Source organism: Microcaecilia unicolor, chromosome 2, assembly GCF_901765095.1.
Source record: "Microcaecilia unicolor chromosome 2, aMicUni1.1, whole genome shotgun sequence".
Classification (NCBI taxonomy): Eukaryota; Metazoa; Chordata; class Amphibia; order Gymnophiona; family Siphonopidae; genus Microcaecilia; species Microcaecilia unicolor.
Window position 1 is genome coordinate 379,808,710 of NC_044032.1, and position 16,835 is coordinate 379,825,544.

Genomic DNA, 16,835 nt, shown 5'->3' on the forward strand with positions numbered 1-16,835 from the left:
AGAGGTAAACAAGAGTGACCATCATCTGCAAAGCGCATTTTATTTTTCCCACCCCTTGTGCATTGTCCTCTGTTTGGAAGGGGGATTTAACACCTCTTACTGCTTCCTCCCTCTTCAGCTGGTTTTCCTCTGCAGTCAGAACATTATGGTACTTTCTTTGTGGAAATTTTAAAATGTGTTTATGTTTTGAAAGGAACCCCAGATGCTTCTTTGTATAAGGTCCACTAAAGGGTCAATCCTACCCTACCTCTCAACAAAGATTTAACTTTTAAGATACTGAATTATATAAAATGTTTATTTTAAAAAAATTTAAAGAATCAATACCTGGTTTTTCAATTACATTCTTTTGCTTTGATATTTTTTTGTGGATTAGTTTCTTTGCAGGTATTATGCCATTCACTACAAAACCACCTGGAAAAAAAATAAACTAAGTCAACAGCAACATAATAAAGTCAAAGAAACATACTGACAAAGATAACTAGATCAACCATAAGGTCTATTCGTTTTAATAAACCAAATGATGCTGCGGGTATGTGGTAGTTTGAGGGGTAGAAGTGGAGAGTTATTAAACTGTGGTAAAATATCACATTACACTGCAACATAATTTACCACAGGAGTCACTCACCTTTAGAAATTCCTGGAGGAAAAAATCCATATATTGTTAAGGTACACCTAAGGAAAGTCACTGTTTATCCTTGGAGGGCAAGTAGCATGGAAATTATTAACATTATTGGGTTCCTGCCAGGTACTTATGATCCGGATTGACTAGAGCCATCTCACATGCAGAAGCTCTCACTAAATCATAAATGCATCTGCTACATAGGCTAAGCCCATTTCCAGTTATGTGGCTTGCTCAAGATCCTAGGCATCAAGCTCCTCATCTGAAGAATTATCCAGCTAAACCCAGCAAACTTATGATAAGAAGGGTAAAAATCAGATTTGTAAAATTGGATTTTACACGTGGTGCTACATATACTTACAAATGCCAGTTTTTATAGGTACATATTGCAAATAAGGCTTTTAAAATGAAGGCCTATATGTACACTGCTGACTATGCCTTACACTGATAATTAGATTGTGAGCCAACTAGGGATAAAGAAAATACCTGTAACATGTAAACTGCTTTGGTTGTACTTTAAAAAAGTGGTATATCAAGAATCTAATAAACATGAGGACTATAGAGAGAAGCCTGAAGGCTAAATGCAGCCACAAGACTGCAAGAGCTACATTTAAATTTGACATGGAATGTGTATTTGTCTTGGCCAAGGCGGGATAAAGAGAATCATGGTTCCTTTGTCCTGTGAAAGTTTTCACTATCAGAAGATTCAGAGGATATGTGCACAGAAGATCTTCCAACCAGTCTAGGAGGAAGGAATTCAAAGCTAGTCTGCGGTTAGGATCTCTGCATCTTCACTCAAGCTCCTTCCCCATCACCCTGGAGGTTATAAGCAAACGGTGGTTAGCAAAACAAAAAACAGACTCCCCACTACTGACATCCAGTGCATGGATACTGGGACACAGGCTATATTCTCATGGAAAAGACATGTTTTAAGAGTCTTTTTAAATTTGGAGTAGGATGGTTCAACACATTTGTGAGCTGGAAGAAAATTCCAGAGATGTGGTCCTAATAAAAGAAGACAGATTATGTTGTGGTCTACTACTGTATTTGAGTGAGAGAGGGGAGGGAAAGACGACCTGTCTGAGAGGAACAGAGAATGAGAAGGCACATAAAGTATAAGTGATGTGGGAACTTGGGTGTAATAAGCCTTATATACCAAGGTTAGAATCTTTAATTTTGTATTTGCAGAAAAGGGGAGCATTAGAAGAGTGGACACATGGAGGGGCATAATCGAAAGGGACGGCCAAGTTTTGCTGAGGACGTCCTTGCAAAACGTCCCGGTGGAGAGGCGTGGAAACCTGTATTATCGAAACAAGATGGACGTCCATCTTTCGTTTCGATAATACGGTCGGGGACGCCCAAATCTTGACATTTAGGTCGTCCTTAGAGATGGTCGTCCCTAGACTTGGTCATTTCTGATTTTCGGCGATAATGGAAAGCGAGGACGCTCATCTAAGAAACAACCAAATGCAAGCCCTTTGGTTGTAGGAGGAGCCAGCTTTCGTAGTGCACTGGTCCGCCTCACATGCCAGGACACCAATCGGGCACCCTAGAGGGAATTGCAGTGTACTTCAGAAGTTGCTCCCAGATACATAGCTCCCTTACCTCGTGTGATGAGCCCTCAACCCCCCCCCCCCCCCAAAAAAAAAAAAAAAAAACACACTAACCAAAACTGTACACCACTACTATAGCCCTAAGGGTGAAGGAGGGCACCTAGATGTGGGTACAGTGGGTTTCTGGTGGGTTTTGGAGGGCTCACATTTACCACCACAAGTCTAACAGGTAGGGAGGGATGGGACTGGGTCCGCCTGCCTGAAGTGCACTGCACCCACTAAAACTGCTCAATAGAGGCCGGCACAAAATATTTTTAAAGATGTTTTTTTGAGGGTGGGAGGGGGTTAGTGACCACTGGGAGAGTAAGGGGAGGTGATCCCCGATTTTCTCCAGTGGTCATCTGGTCACCTTTTCGTGCCTTGGTCGTAAGAAAAACAGGACCAGGTAAAGTCGTCCAAGTACTCGTCAGGGCCACACCTCCGACGCCCCCGTGAACTTTGATCGTCTCCACAAAGGAAAGCAGTTGGGGACGCCCAAAATCAGCTTTCGATTGTACCGATTTGGGCGACCCTGTGAGGACGACGCCCATCTTCTGATTTGTTTCGAAATATGGGCGTCTTTCTCGTTCAAAAATTAGCCTGATGGTTGCAGCAGTGGGCATTATGAATTAATTTTACTGTCGTCGATGGAACTTGCTGGAGATGCTTCAAAGACCTGAGTGGGAGACCATTATATAAGGTGTTACAATAATCTAGTTGAGACAGAACTAAGATCAAGAACTAAGGTCACGAGTGTTCATAGAAGAGATATTAGAAGAAAACAGTATGACTAAGAGGATTTGCAGGAACACATTAAGGATGAGATAGCCAAAGGCAGAGTTGATGATGACACAGAGAAATCAAACCACGTCTTTAAATTGTTATGAATAGCCAGACAAGAGAGCAACATCAAATGTGGGTCTGGGAAAGGGATGGCTTCACACTGAAAGGATTAAGGGATAGTTGATTATCCTGAAGCAAAACGATCAACTGCTTCTTGTATCCAGGAGCCTTCTTGACTCTATACAAAAGTCAACCCTCCTGTTAATAGGTGCTAAACAGGAAGTGTTATCTGTATGTTCTTCGGGATTCTGTGAACAAGCAGTGCTGTACTTTCTATTTGAGGGGAGAGGGGTTTGAGCAATTGGAGGATATCCATTGTTTCTGCCCTGTGTTCCTCAACCATCTCTGAGATGGAATGTAGTCATTTCCCTTACAAAATCAATGAATGAGAGATTCCCTGGTGGGGACTCTCTTCTGTTGTGGGGGAGATAAGTCTGATGGTAGCCTAAAAGCTCTCAGAATTAGACCCACAAAAATCTTTCAAAAGAGCAGTCTGGTTTCTGCCTGTCTCGACCTACTAACACTGGAGTTAGGCCTTGGCCATGGGCATCAAGATAGAGGATCTCTGGTACTTCATTGACGCCCCTTCCCCCAAAGCCCTGGAGATTGACTGATGGGCAGGGATAGTCTCAAAGCCTTTATGAGGTCTCAGTGTCACTGTTCTCCTGCAGGAAAAGTATAATTCTTAAGGATCGGTTGCACGCCCCTCTGCATCACCATCAACTGTGTCAAAGCTACAGCATTGTGGCAAGCAAAGAAGTGCTCCATTCACTTATCAAATCTCCTGAGCTGCTCCTCCAAAGCATAGATAAAGCAGTAGGTATGGCCACATCCTCCTGAGTGTCACAAACTGTGTCTCAGGACCTTGGAAAACTGTTGTATCCCCTCAGACATGGAGAAAGATGAGTAGTCCTCATACGGGCTTTGAAGACACCAATGACCTAAGTGCCTCATGCTCAGCACCATGCTCCAACAAGGAGCAATGTCAATGTGTCTTGGCCTCTGAATCGCGTTCAGCATAAGTCAGAGATGAATCCTCGTCCTTTGGGCAGGACTCAGATGATGATCAATCCTGATGGTCTCTGTTGATGCTCAATGTTGAACGGAAATGATGCATTCTTGATGCTGATGCATCCTAGCATCCAATGCAACTCCAGGACCCATGGAAATCTATGCTTTTAAAGTCAGAATCAGTGCAAGGCCCGAGCATTCCAGGCACCATGATAGATATGGTTCTGTTGCTCCGGGTGAACTTAAAAGCCACTGGGGGCTTTTTCTGGGACATCTGTCTAGACAAATAGCTGCTGCAAAATCAAATAATTTGATTGGGAAAATAAGTATCCCAACCAGTAGCCCAAGATTCACAACATGGCCTGTAACAGGCAATGCAAAAAAAATAAAGAACACTTTAAAACATTCAGGAAACCTAAGTTACCAATGGAGAAAATGTACTACATAACAGTGATAGGACATGAGAAAACTTACAAAAACTGCAATTTTAAAAGTGAGCTCCAGTGACACACATTCGAAGGGTTCTCTGGAAAAACCAAGATTGAGGTGGTCCCATACAACAGCAGTAGGTGGGAAGCAGCATGTACATGCAGTGAAGCAACTCAAACGCTTCTAGTAGTACATCCTAAACTTGAGAAGCTTTCCTGCACAGGCTCTATTGATGACATCACCCATGCTGTAAGGACTTGCTATTCTGTTTGTCTTCGAAGAAAATATTTTTCCTGCAACCCACATCCCTGATGAAAAAGAAAAGGATTGAAATAAACATAGCAATATGATGGGCAAGTAGCCAGGACGAGCCTACTTTCCATTACAAGTTGGCTTACTTAGAAGAGTAGTCAACATCTGCTCTTTCATGGGCTGGAGAGGCAACTCACAAGGCGTTATTATTCAAGGCAATCAAAGTGCAGAATGAAGCATTTATGAGGCAAAGCTTGCACAGTGCACTGACAGAGGTAAAAAGAGGTGGCTTTTACAGCATACTCCTTATAGCAGATGATGGCATCATGAGAGATAAACCATAGTTAACCTGTGTGAATCAGAAAAGGCACGAGTTGTTTTCCAAACAATGAGACATAATACTCTTTCCTTCCCTAAGCTGTATTAAGTTGACTGCCACTAGAAACAAGTTTGCCATATTGGATTAACACCTTGACGCTCGTTGCCAGTGGAAATTAGTATAATTTCTTCTTATACAGTATTTTGCAAAGATTTAAAGACCTGGCTTTCAAGAAATGTTATGGATTTTGTTCCATACTTTATTGTATTACAGAATAATGGAACTGTCTAGGCTGAGTCCACGGTGCAATATTCACTCTGCTAGCAAAGTTTTCTTATTTTTATTTTATACTATTTGTTTTATTTTAAATGTCGTATTGTAAGCTGCTTTAAAACCCTGGCTGTGCTAAGCAGTATATAAAGTTATTAAATCAAATCAATTAATATTCTGTTGGGCTCAACACTTTGTTAAAATTACTGTATATTTTAGTGCATGCCTTTCTCAGTAGTTTAAAGCAAGTTACATTCTGCTACAGTAGGTATTTATAGTGCAGGCATAAACACCTAAAAAGAATTTCTAAATGTCTACGTCTAGCTCTTCAGATTTTTTTTTTTTTGGGGGGGGGGGGGGGGGGGGGGAGGGCAGGAAAAAGATTCAGGCAAGATTAGATCATATAAGGCAGTGCCTCTAACACTTGGATCAGGTAGAGTTTTGGATGTCTTCAGAACATCACTGAAAACATAGGTTGCAAAATTACCTGCTCATTTACAATATAAATAAAACAATGCATTCAATTAATTAATATTGCTGTTTTTTTATGTTTCCTACAAAACGCCTGTAGCCACTAACCTGAAGGTCTCTGTATATAGTTTACACGTTCTCCTCTCCAGTATTCCAAAGGCTTAACACGAGTCCTCTTAGATCGTCGAACATTAGGAGTGTTTGAAGGAAGCACTAGTAAAATAAAATTAAAAAAAATGTAAAAACGCAAAGTAAACAATGATCCAAGGTCTTTAATTGTCTGAAAACCATTTTGTGGAATACCATATACAATTAACAACTTCAATAAGGAAGTCACAGATTTTCCTTTAGTTTTGAAACTACATGAATTAGCATTAAGAGAAATGTGAACTACACACCAAAATGATTATGTTCTTGCCACTGATTAATACTAAAAGTGACAACTCTGATATTCTATCAGGAACATGTGTTCTAAAGACTGACCAAACATCCTTTTTTAAATGGTTCACTAAGAACTACCACCTTGACATCCTAGTTCAGTTTAAACCTGTATGAGACTTTAAACCCATGAGTTACTCAAATTCATTTACTGGAAGCTTTTTTCCTACTAATTTTAAGCCCACAGCCCCACAGACACAAAGCTATGTAATCCAATCCCGTGGCTGAAAAGAACAGACTATGATTCTGTCCACAGCCAAGCAGAAGTGTCCTTTCACTTTTTTTTATCCCATGCCAAATTTGTAGCCATTCTGTTACATTTTTGGAGAGTTGTTTTTCCAAGAGAAAGACAATCTTGATCTTTAAGTATAATTCTTTCCAAAAATGGCTGGGTTGCAAAAAACAATGGCTGTAACACCATCTGCCATAGTGAGTTTTGGATGTTACTAAAGGTCTGGTATTTTAAGAAGGTATTTGGCTAAATTTGTATTGGTTGGGTTGGGTGAGTGGTTGGTTGGTTGGGTTCTTTTGGTTTGATAAATAAAAGTTAGCTATTTTAATCCACCATAGAGCTGTTTGCTTTTTTTTTTTTTTAAAGCTAAAAGGTGAATACCAAATATGAGTAAACTTTAAACGTTGTCAACTACAGCACATACATTCACTTCCTGCAAAGAGAGAATCCCTCTAGTTTTTAAATTTCTCATTCTAAGGACAAAAACTTTCAAAGGTTTAGAATGCTAGTCTCTAGTTTTGTGGATCTAGTTAAAAATAAGTGCTATTGTCTCAAGACATTCCAGCTGTGGTTTTATAGTCTCACCCTCCACTTGCCTTAGCGAATCATATCAACAAATCCTATACCTTTTCTACCAGGTTTCCAGTGAAGTTATCATTAACAATAAGGCCTGCATTTGGAGGTCACAAGAGTTTAACCGTAACTTGATGTCATAAATTTTAGGGCATCAAACATCAGAAAATATGCAACAGCCACAAATTTTGTGAGAATGCTGGCTCTTTAATTGACAAGATAGAAAAAGGTTGTATTCACATTGGGCTCCTGTAATATAAACAATTTTTTTTTTTTAACAGCTCAAATTTTTACTTCTGTTTTGCCTGTGTTGAGGCACCAGCTCTCAGTTTTATTTAAAGTTTATTTCCTTTACTAATAAAAAAGGCCCGTTTCCGAAACAAATGAAACGGGCGCTAGCAAGGTGATTAGTTTCTGCCATTAATGTTTTGAATTGTATTTTTTTCTGTATTTTTTTTCCATATTTTCATATATTTGTTTTTTGTTGTAGTATTGTGTAATATAATTTTGAAAAAGGAGCTGTGACACATTTGCACGTGTGGTTTTTTTGTTGTTTTTCTGTTTTATATTAAGGGATATAAATGATGTAAAAAAAAGTCAAAGAGCATTATGTTTTTATAAAAGTTGTATTTGTGGTGTAATTGTTTCTTACATTTGTAATGCTGTCTGTGCATCACAGTTTGTGTATGTTGTTGTGGGGGGTGGAGAGTTTGGTTGTGTGTATGGGTGTGAGTGAGAGATCCTGACTGTTCCTATTAGATCTTGTGTATTTATTTGGTGGGCGAGGGGTGGGAGTTTGTGCGTGTCAGTGGTAGACAAAAATTCATGTATATTGTGTTTGTGGTTGGAGGGAGTGTGTGTTTGGAAGCTCCTTAGTCGGGGGGGGGGGGGGGCAGGGGGTCTGTTGGTGTGTGTGGGTGTGTGAGAGAGGTCCTGTAAGCACTTGGGAACCTGCCTGCTTGCTATTTTTAACTCCATTTGTATTTGTCTGGTTTTCTGCTTGTGTGGAAGTCTGCGTTTAGATTTTGGGTGGGGGGGGCGAGGGGGTGTAGGTGTCAAGTCAGTGGTTAGTTTTGTGTGCGTGGTCGTTTCTTAGGGTGGCTGCACATACCGGGAGCAGGAGCATGGGCATCCAAATAGTTTTCTCCTTCCAGGGACGTTCCTCGTTTCTCTGTGCTGCACAGAAAGTGACTCGCTGTGCTGCTGAGTCTCCTCCCTTGTTCCCATGCAGTTGCGTGTGATTGGTCCGTTCCATGATGCTTGTGAGGTCACATTTTGTCGCGTAGCAACGGCTCGGCGGTCCTATTCCTCCCCTCTTTCGTGCAGGTATTTTTGATAGGTCCGCGATGCATGTGATCCGATTCGTTCAATGTCAGTGCTCCGCCCTCGACGTCATAACGTTGTGACGTGAGGGTGGGGCAGACAAACCGCGATCTTACAACTACTTTAGAACGTTGGAAAGAAAATTCTGAGGCTTCATCAGAACGTTGGAGGTGCGTTTTATAGAGAGACTAGTAAAAAAGGCCCGTTTCTGACAGAAATGAAACGGGCGCTAGCAAGGTTTACCTCGGAGTGTGTATGTTTGAGAGAGTGTGTGTGAGAGTGACTGTGTGAGAGAGAGTGAATGTGTGTGTGTGACAGAGAGAGAGTGTGGGTGCAAGTGTGTCTGTGAGAAAGTGTGAGAATGAGAGTGTGTGCGAGTACGTATGTGAGCCAGAGCGAGTGTGTGAGAGTGTGTTTGACACAGATACAGTGTGTGTTAGACAGTGTTTGTGTCAGACGGATAGAGTGTGAGAGATTATGTGTGCGATACACAGGCTGTCTGTGAGAGCAAGAGTGTAGGAGATCGAGAGAGTGTTTGAGAATGACTATGTGACATATACAGAGTAAATGTGATACAGTGTGAGATATAGAGTGTGTGGTAGACAGTGTATGAAAGTGAGAGAGACACTGTGTGTGTGGCAGAGATACCTCCCCCTTCCCTCTGTGTGGTCGCAGAACCCCTCCCCCTCCCTCTGTGTGGTCGCAGGACCCCTCCCCCTCCCTGTTTCCCCTGTCCCCCTCCTCTCAAGTTATGCTGTTGCTGCAGGGATATAGAACCCGATTTAGGAAAGAAGAGTGTCTAGATGACCATTAAAAAAAAATATTAATTCATGTAATGTTGTTGTAGACAACGGAATAGGCAGTTTGGAACAATCTTTGTGTTTACTAATCTGCTCTTTTGTTTGTTTGACTGTGAGCAGTAAGTGCTGCAGGCACTAAGTAGGTTGAGCAAGCAGAAGTAAGCATCCTAAGAAGAGACATGGGAAGGGAGAGAGGAAGGAAAATACAGATGGGAAGTGACACTAAGGGGAAAAGAGAGAAAAGGGGGCAAATACAGGGAATACAGCAGCTGCAGGATTACCAGATTAACGGGGAGATACAATGTGGCAAGTTTTGAAGGGAAAAATCGGCAGACAGGTGGCTCAGTTTCTTTCTTCGGCAGAGCTGACTGAAGAGAAGGCAGACACGTAGGAGCTTTTTTTTCTGTGAGATTCGTGATTGTTTGTCTCCGGGGACTTGCATGCTTGGCATAGTCGGAGGAAGCTTGCAGTTTGATAGCGCAATCAGTGAAAAGCTCCTGTTTATATGCTAACGCCTGGGCTGTCAGGGACTTGAGAATATAATTTCCTAGTGGCAGCGCAGGCAGCCACGGGCTGTCAGCTGTGCATCCGCTCCTCCTCTCAGCTCTCACGTCAGCTGCCCCTGGAGTAGAAGCCCGGAGGAGCATATGTGAGAGGAGGAGCGGATGCAGAGGTGAGAGCCGATGGTTGCCTGCAGTGTTCCGTTGCATGTTTGAAAGCATTTTTGCCTGTTTAAGTTGGCGACTTCGAGGGCGGGTGGGGGGTTGGGGGGGGGGGAGTGGAATTTGTGTTTTATCATTACCCGCCCTCGACGTCATGACGTTTAGATGCAAGGGCGGGGCGGGCGCGCGATGCTATTCGTTGAATGTAATTGCTCCGCCCTCGACGTCACGACGTTTTGACGTGAGGGCGGGGCAGACACTCATGGGGAAAAATGCTGATCTCTGCCACCTCAAAACGGAAGTTGCAGCTTCATTTAGAACGTTGGGGTTGCGAATTATGTGCAGAAGGGGCGTGGCTGAGGGTGAGTCTATGAGTAACAGTGAGTGGTGCTGACAGCTTAGCCTCAGGGCTTCAGTGTTTCCCTGCCACAGAGTGAGCTTCAGAATGTTACAGGTGAGAATTATTTATATAGATTTAGTTTTATTTCATTTGTTTTCTTTGGAGAAAGGCAACTTCTCCCTTCCCTGCACAGGCAAGAAAGCAAACACCTTCTCTTCTCTTGTAATATGAGCTAGATCTATGTACTACTACTACTTATCATTTCTATAGCACTACTAGATGTACGCAGCGCTGTACACTGGACATGAAGAGACAGTCCCTCCTCAACAGAGCTTACAATCTAATTAGGACAGACAAACAGGACAAATAAGGGATAAGGGAAATATTAAGGTGGGAATGAACATAGAAAAGAGCAAGAGTTATGTTTCAAGAATAAGGCATTATTTTTGTGCCAAATCTCAAGATTGAGCTTGTCACATAACTCATGAGATGCTGGGGATAACACTCACTCACCAGTGTTCAATAATGATGTGACCAGCCATAGTCTCACCACCTAAGTGGGGGGTTTTTTCAGTGCCTTCTCCTCAGTACCATTGGCTTGTGTGTCTAATTTCCCATTTTTTGGTGCAGGGCTCACAGCCTTCCTCTTCCTGCCTTTTGGAGCCATAAGTATAAGCAGCCAAGAAAAAAAAACCCAAAAAACAAAACAAAAACCCATTTCAGAGTAGGGATGGACCAAAGGGGTTTCCACAAAGAGGCAAGAAACTAGAGGTATCACAAGATAAAATATTTAATAGAGTGCAATCAAAGCATAAAGTCAAAATACAATATTCAAAACTGCAACAATGTAATTTTCAAGAAAAAATAGCATAATTTAACTGAAGGACTATATTTTATAAATGTAACTGTTTGATTTATTTAATCATTTGTTAATTTATCAATTTCTTTATTATTTTTGTTTGCTATGTTCAGATCTTCATGACCCCTGAGGCAGACGTTCATGCTGAAACATGGATCTGTTGGGTCCTTCGGTTAAATGATGCTATTCTCAGGTGGACATTACAACATTGCTGCAGTTTTGTATACTGTATTAAGACTTTATGCTTTGATTACACCAGTGGTTCCCAAACTGGTCCTGGAGGCACTTCAGCCAGTCAGGTTGTCAGGATACCTACAATGAATATTCATGAGAGAGATTTGATTGTAGAGGAGGCAGTGCATGCAAATCTCTCTCATGAATATTTATTATAGGTATCTTGAAAACCTGACTGGCTGGAGTGCCGCCAGGACCAGGTTTGGGAACGCCTGGATTACACTCTATTAAAGATTTTATCTTGTGACATCTCTAGATCCTCACCTCTTTGTGGAAACACTTTTGATCCATCTCTACTTTGAAGATTTTTTGTTGGCTCTCCAGCGAAAGGTTTTTGTCTCCTTCTTGTGTATTTGGTCCTTTAATCTATATGTAGCCCGCCTTGAGGAAGTTTTTCTGACAGATTATCCTTTTAGTATAGAGGTTAAATTTTATAGACGTTACATTGATGACATTTTTCTTCTTTGGAAAAGGAGCCAAGACAGACATGGAGGGGAATAATCGAACATCGCCGGCGAAATAGGTCGCCGGCGGCGCAACAGCTGGCCGGAAACGTATTTTCAAAAAAGATGGCCGGCCATCTTTTTTTTCGATAATACGGTGTGGCCCGGCGAAATGCCTTGGATTTCGCCGGGTTTGAGATCGCCAGTTTTGTTTTTCCGCGATAATGAAAAAAACTGCCGGCGATCTCAAACCCGGCGAAATCCAAGGCATTTGGCCGTGGGAGGAGCCAGCATTTGTAGTACAATGCTCCCACTCACATGCCAGGACACCAACCGGGCACCCTAGGGGGCACTTCAAACATCTTTTATAAACAACCAAATTAGCTTCCAGGTGCATAGCACCCTTCCCTTGTGTGCTGAGTCCCCCAAATCCCCCCCAAAACCCACTGCCCACAAGTGTGCACCATTACCCTAGCCCTAAGGGCTGAAGGGGGGCACCTACATGTGGGTACAGTGGGTTTTGGGGAATTTGGGAGGGCTCAACATTACCCTACCATAAGTGGAACAGGTGGGGAAGGGGGGGGGATGGGCCTGGCTCTGCCTTTCTGCAGTCCACTGCAACCAACAACAACTGTTCCAGGGACCTGCATACTGTTGTCAGGGTGCTGGGTATGACATTTGAGGCTGACATACAGGCTGGCAAAAAAGGTTTGTATTTTAATAATTTTAGTGTGGGAGGGGATTGGCGACCACTGGGGGAGTAAGTGAATGATACATACCTGTAGCAGATGTTCTCCGAGGACAGCAGGCTGATTGTTCTCACGACTGGGTGACGTCCGCGGCAGCCCCCACCAACCGGAAGAAGCTTCGCGGGCGGTCCGCACGCAGGGCACGCCCACCGCGCATGCGCGGCCATCTTCCCGCCCGTGCGTGACCGTTCCCGCTCAGTTGAATGACAAGCAAAAATGATGAAACGCAACTCCAAAGGGGAGGAGGGAGGGTAGGTGAGAACAATCAGCCTGCTGTCCTCGGAGAACACCTGCTACAGGTATGTATCATTCACTTTCTCCGAGGACAAGCAAGCTGCTTGTTCTCAGCGACTGGGGTATCCCTAGCTCTCAGGCTCACTCAAAACAAGAACCCAGGTCAATTGAACCTCGCAACGGCGAGGGTATAACAGAAATTGACCTACGAAGAACAACTAACTGAGAGTGCAGCCTGACCAGAATAAATGCGGGTCCTGGAGGGTGGAGTTGGATTTACACCCCAAACAGATTCTGTAGCACCGACTGCCCGAACCGACTGTCGCGTCGGGTATCCTGCTGGAGGCAGTAATGTGATGTGAATGTGTGGACAGATGACCACGTCGCAGCCTTGCAAATCTCTTCAATAGTGGCTGACTTCAAGTGGGCCACCGACGCTGCCATGGCTCTGACACTATGAGCCGTGACATGACCCTCAAGAGTCAGCCCAGCCTGGGCATAAGTGAAGGAAATGCAATCTGCTAGCCAATTGGAGATGGTGCGTTTCCCGACAGTGACCCCTAGCCTGCTAGGGTCGAAAGAAATAAACAATTGGGCGGACTGTCTGTGGGGCTGTGTCCGCTCCAAGTAGAAGGCCAATGCTCTCTTGCAGTCCAATGTGTGCAACTGACGTTCAGCAGGGCGGGTATGCAGCCTGGGAAAGAATATTGGCAAGACAATTGACTGGTTAAGATGGAACTCCGAAACCACCTTCGGCAGGAACTTTGGGTGAGTGCGGAGCACTACTCTGTTGTGATGAAATTTGGTATATGGAGCATGAGCTACCAGGGCTTGAAGCTCACTGACCCTACGAGCTGAAGTAACTGCCACCAAGAAAATGACCTTCCAGGTCAAGTACTTCAGATGGCAGGTATTCAGTGGCTCAAAAGGAGGTTTCATCAGCTGGGTGAGGACGACGTTGAGATCCTATGACACTGTAGGAGGCTTGATAGGGGGCTTTGACAAAAGCAAGCCTCTCATGAATCGAACGACTAAAGGCTCTCCAGAGATGGCTTTACCTTCCACACGATAATGGTAAGCACTAATCGCACTAAGGTGATGCCTTACTGAGTTGGTCTTGAGGCCAGACTCTGATAAGTGCAGAAGGTATTCAAGCAGGTTCTGTGCAGGGCAAGAACGAGGTTCTAGGGCCTTGCTCTCACACCAAACGACAAACCTCCTCCACTTAAAAAAGTAACTCTTTTTAGTGGAATCCTTCCTAGAGGCAAGCAAGACACGGGAGACACCCTCGGACAGACCCAACGCAGCTGAAGTCTACGCCCTCAACATCCAGGCCGTGAGAGCCAGGGACTGAAGGTTGGGGTGCAGCAACGCTCCGTCGTTCTGCGAGATGAGAGTCGGAAAACACTCCAATCTCCACGGTTCTTCTGAGGACAACTCCAGAAGAAGAGGGAACCAGATCTGACGGGGCCAAAAGGGCGCTATCAGAATCATGGTACCGCGGTCTTGCTTGAGCTTCAGTAAGGTCTTCCCCACCAAAGGTATGGGAGGATAAGCATACAGGAGGCCGGTCCCCCAATGGAGGAGAAAGGCATCCGACGCTAGCCTGCCGTGTGCCTGTAGTCTGGAACAGAACAGAGGCAGCTTGTGGTTGGTCTGAGAGGCGAAAAGGTTCACCGAGGGGGTGCCCCACTCTCGGAAGATCTTGCGTACCACTCTGGAATGAAGCGACCACTCGTGCGGTTGCATGACTCTGCTCAGTCTGTCGGTCAGACTGTTGTTTACACCTGCCAGGTATGTGGCTTGGAGGAGCATGCCGAACTGGCAAGCCCAACGCCACATCCCGACGGCTTCCTGACACAAGGGGCGAGATCCGGTGCCCCCCTGCTTGTTGGTGTAATACATTGCAACCTGATTGTCTGTCCGAATTTGGATAATTTGGTAGGACAGCCGATCTCTGAAAGCCTTCAGTGCGTTCCAGATCGCTCAGAGCTCCAGGAGGTTGATCTGCAGATCCTTTTCCTGGAGGGACCACAGACCCTGGGGTGTGAAGCCCATCGACATGAGCTCCCCACCCCAGGCGAGATGCATCCGTCGTCAGCACTTTCGTGGGCTGCGGAATTTGGAATGGACGTCCCAGGGTCAAATTGGTCCGGATGGTCCACCAGAGCAGTGAAGTGCGGCAACTGGTGGAGAGGCGAATGACATCTTCTAGATTCCCGGTGGCTTGAAACCACTGGGAAGCTAGGGTCCATTGAGCAGATCTCATGTGAAGACGAGCCATGGGAGTCACATGAACTGTGGAGGCCATATGACCCAGAAGTCTCAACATCTGCCGAGCTGTGACCATGCTGAGACGCTCTGGTCTGCGCAGCGAGGGACAGGAGGTTGTGGGCCCTCGCTTCGGGAAGGAAGGCCTGAGCTGTCTGGGTATTCAGCAGAGCTCCTATGAATTCCAGAGACTGTGTTGGCTGGAGATGGGACTTTGGGTAATTTATCACAAACCCCAGCAGCTCCAGTTGAATAGTGCACTGCATAGACCGGAGGGCTCCCGCCTCCGAGGTGTTCTTGACCAGCCAATCGTCGAGATATGGGAACACGTGCACTCCCAGCTTGCGTAGGTACGCCGCTACCACCACGAGGCACTTTGTAAACACTCGTGGGGCAGAGGCGAGCCCAAAGGGCAGCACACAATACTGAAAATGCCGTGCGCCCAGGCGGAATCTGAGATACTTTCTGTGAGCTGGCAGTATCGGGATGTGAGTGTATGCGTCCTTTAAATCCAGGGAACATAGCCAATCGTTTTTCTGAATCATTGGTAGAAGGGTGCCCAAGGAAAGCATCCTGAACTTTTCTTTGACCAGGAATTTGTTCAGGCCTCTCAGGTCTAGGATGGGACGCATCCCCCCTGTTTTCTTTTCCACAAGGAAGTACCTGGAATAGAATCCCTGCCCTTCCTGCCCGGGTGGTACGGGCTCGACCGCATTGGCGCTGAGAAGGGCGGAGAGTTCCTCTGGATGGGAGCTGAAGGATTGAGCTCCCGGAGGACAATTCGGTGGCAGGGAGGCCAAATTCAGGGCGTATCCGCACCGCACTATTTGGAGAACCCACTGATCGGAGGTTATGAGAGGCCACCTTTGGTGAAAAAATTTTAACCTCCCTCCGACCGGCAGATCGTCCGGTACGGACACTTTGAGGGCGGCTATGTTCCCGTGGATCCAGTCAAAAGCCCGTCCCCGGCTTTTGCTGTGGAGGCGCAGGGGGCTGCTTAGGCGCACGCTGTTGACGAGAACGAGCGCGCTGGGGCTGTCCCTGTGCCTGACGAGGCCTTCGGGCCGGCTGGGTGTACCTACGCTTTGCAAAAGAATAGGGTACAGCCTGCCGGGCCCGGGAAAAACGTCCACCTGCTGAGGTGGGTGCTGAAGGCGCCCGGTGGGAGAGCTTGTCGAGGGCGGCTTCCCGCTGATGCAGTTGGTCCACCAGCTGCTCGACCTTCTCACCAAAAATGTTATCCCCCCGGCAAGGGACGTCGGCCAGTCTCTGCTGGGTGCGGTTGTCCAGGTCAGAGGCACGCAGCCATGAGAGCCTGCGCATCACTATACCTTGGGCCGCAGCACGAGATGCCACGTCACAGGTGTCCTAGATACCCCTGGACAGGAACTTTCTGCACGCCTTCAGCTGCCTGACCACCTCCTGATAAGGCCTGGACTGCTCCAGCGGGAGCTTATCGACCAGGTCCGCCAGTTGCTTCACATTGTTCCGCATGTGGATGCTCGTGTAGAGCTGGTACGACTGGATGCGGGTCACGAGCATGGAGGATTGGTAGGCCTTCCTCCCAAACGAGTCCAGAGTGCGAGACTCCCGCCCCGGGGGCGCCGAGGCGGTATCCCTCGAACTCCGTGCCCTCTTGAGAGCAGAATCCACGACCGCCGAGTCATGGGGCAATTGGGGCCGCATTAACTCTGGGTCCGAGTGGATTCTGTACTGGGACTCTGCTTTCTTGGGAATGATGGGATTAGATAGTGGTCTCATCCAGTTCCGAAGCAGTGTCTCTTTGAGGACATTGTGCAACGGCACCGTGGAGGACTCTCTAGGTGGTGATGGATAGTCGAGGACCTCGAGCATCTCAGCCCTCGGCTCAT

The 16,835-nt window shown here is 45.7% G+C and overlaps 1 protein-coding gene across 2 annotated transcripts in view; it reads right to left on the reverse strand.

The window, feature by feature from the left end:
• Nucleotides 1-16,835, reverse strand: part of CENPC (centromere protein C) — a 247,457-nt gene that overhangs the window by 73,533 nt on the left and 157,089 nt on the right. For both annotated transcript variants that reach the window (XM_030190519.1, XM_030190518.1), the window contains 2 exons: nucleotides 5,915-6,019; nucleotides 325-411 (listed from right to left, as the gene is read on the reverse strand). In XM_030190519.1, the coding sequence (XP_030046379.1) occupies nucleotides 325-411; nucleotides 5,915-6,019 (192 nt within the window). The remainder of the gene's footprint in view (nucleotides 1-324; nucleotides 412-5,914; nucleotides 6,020-16,835) is intronic.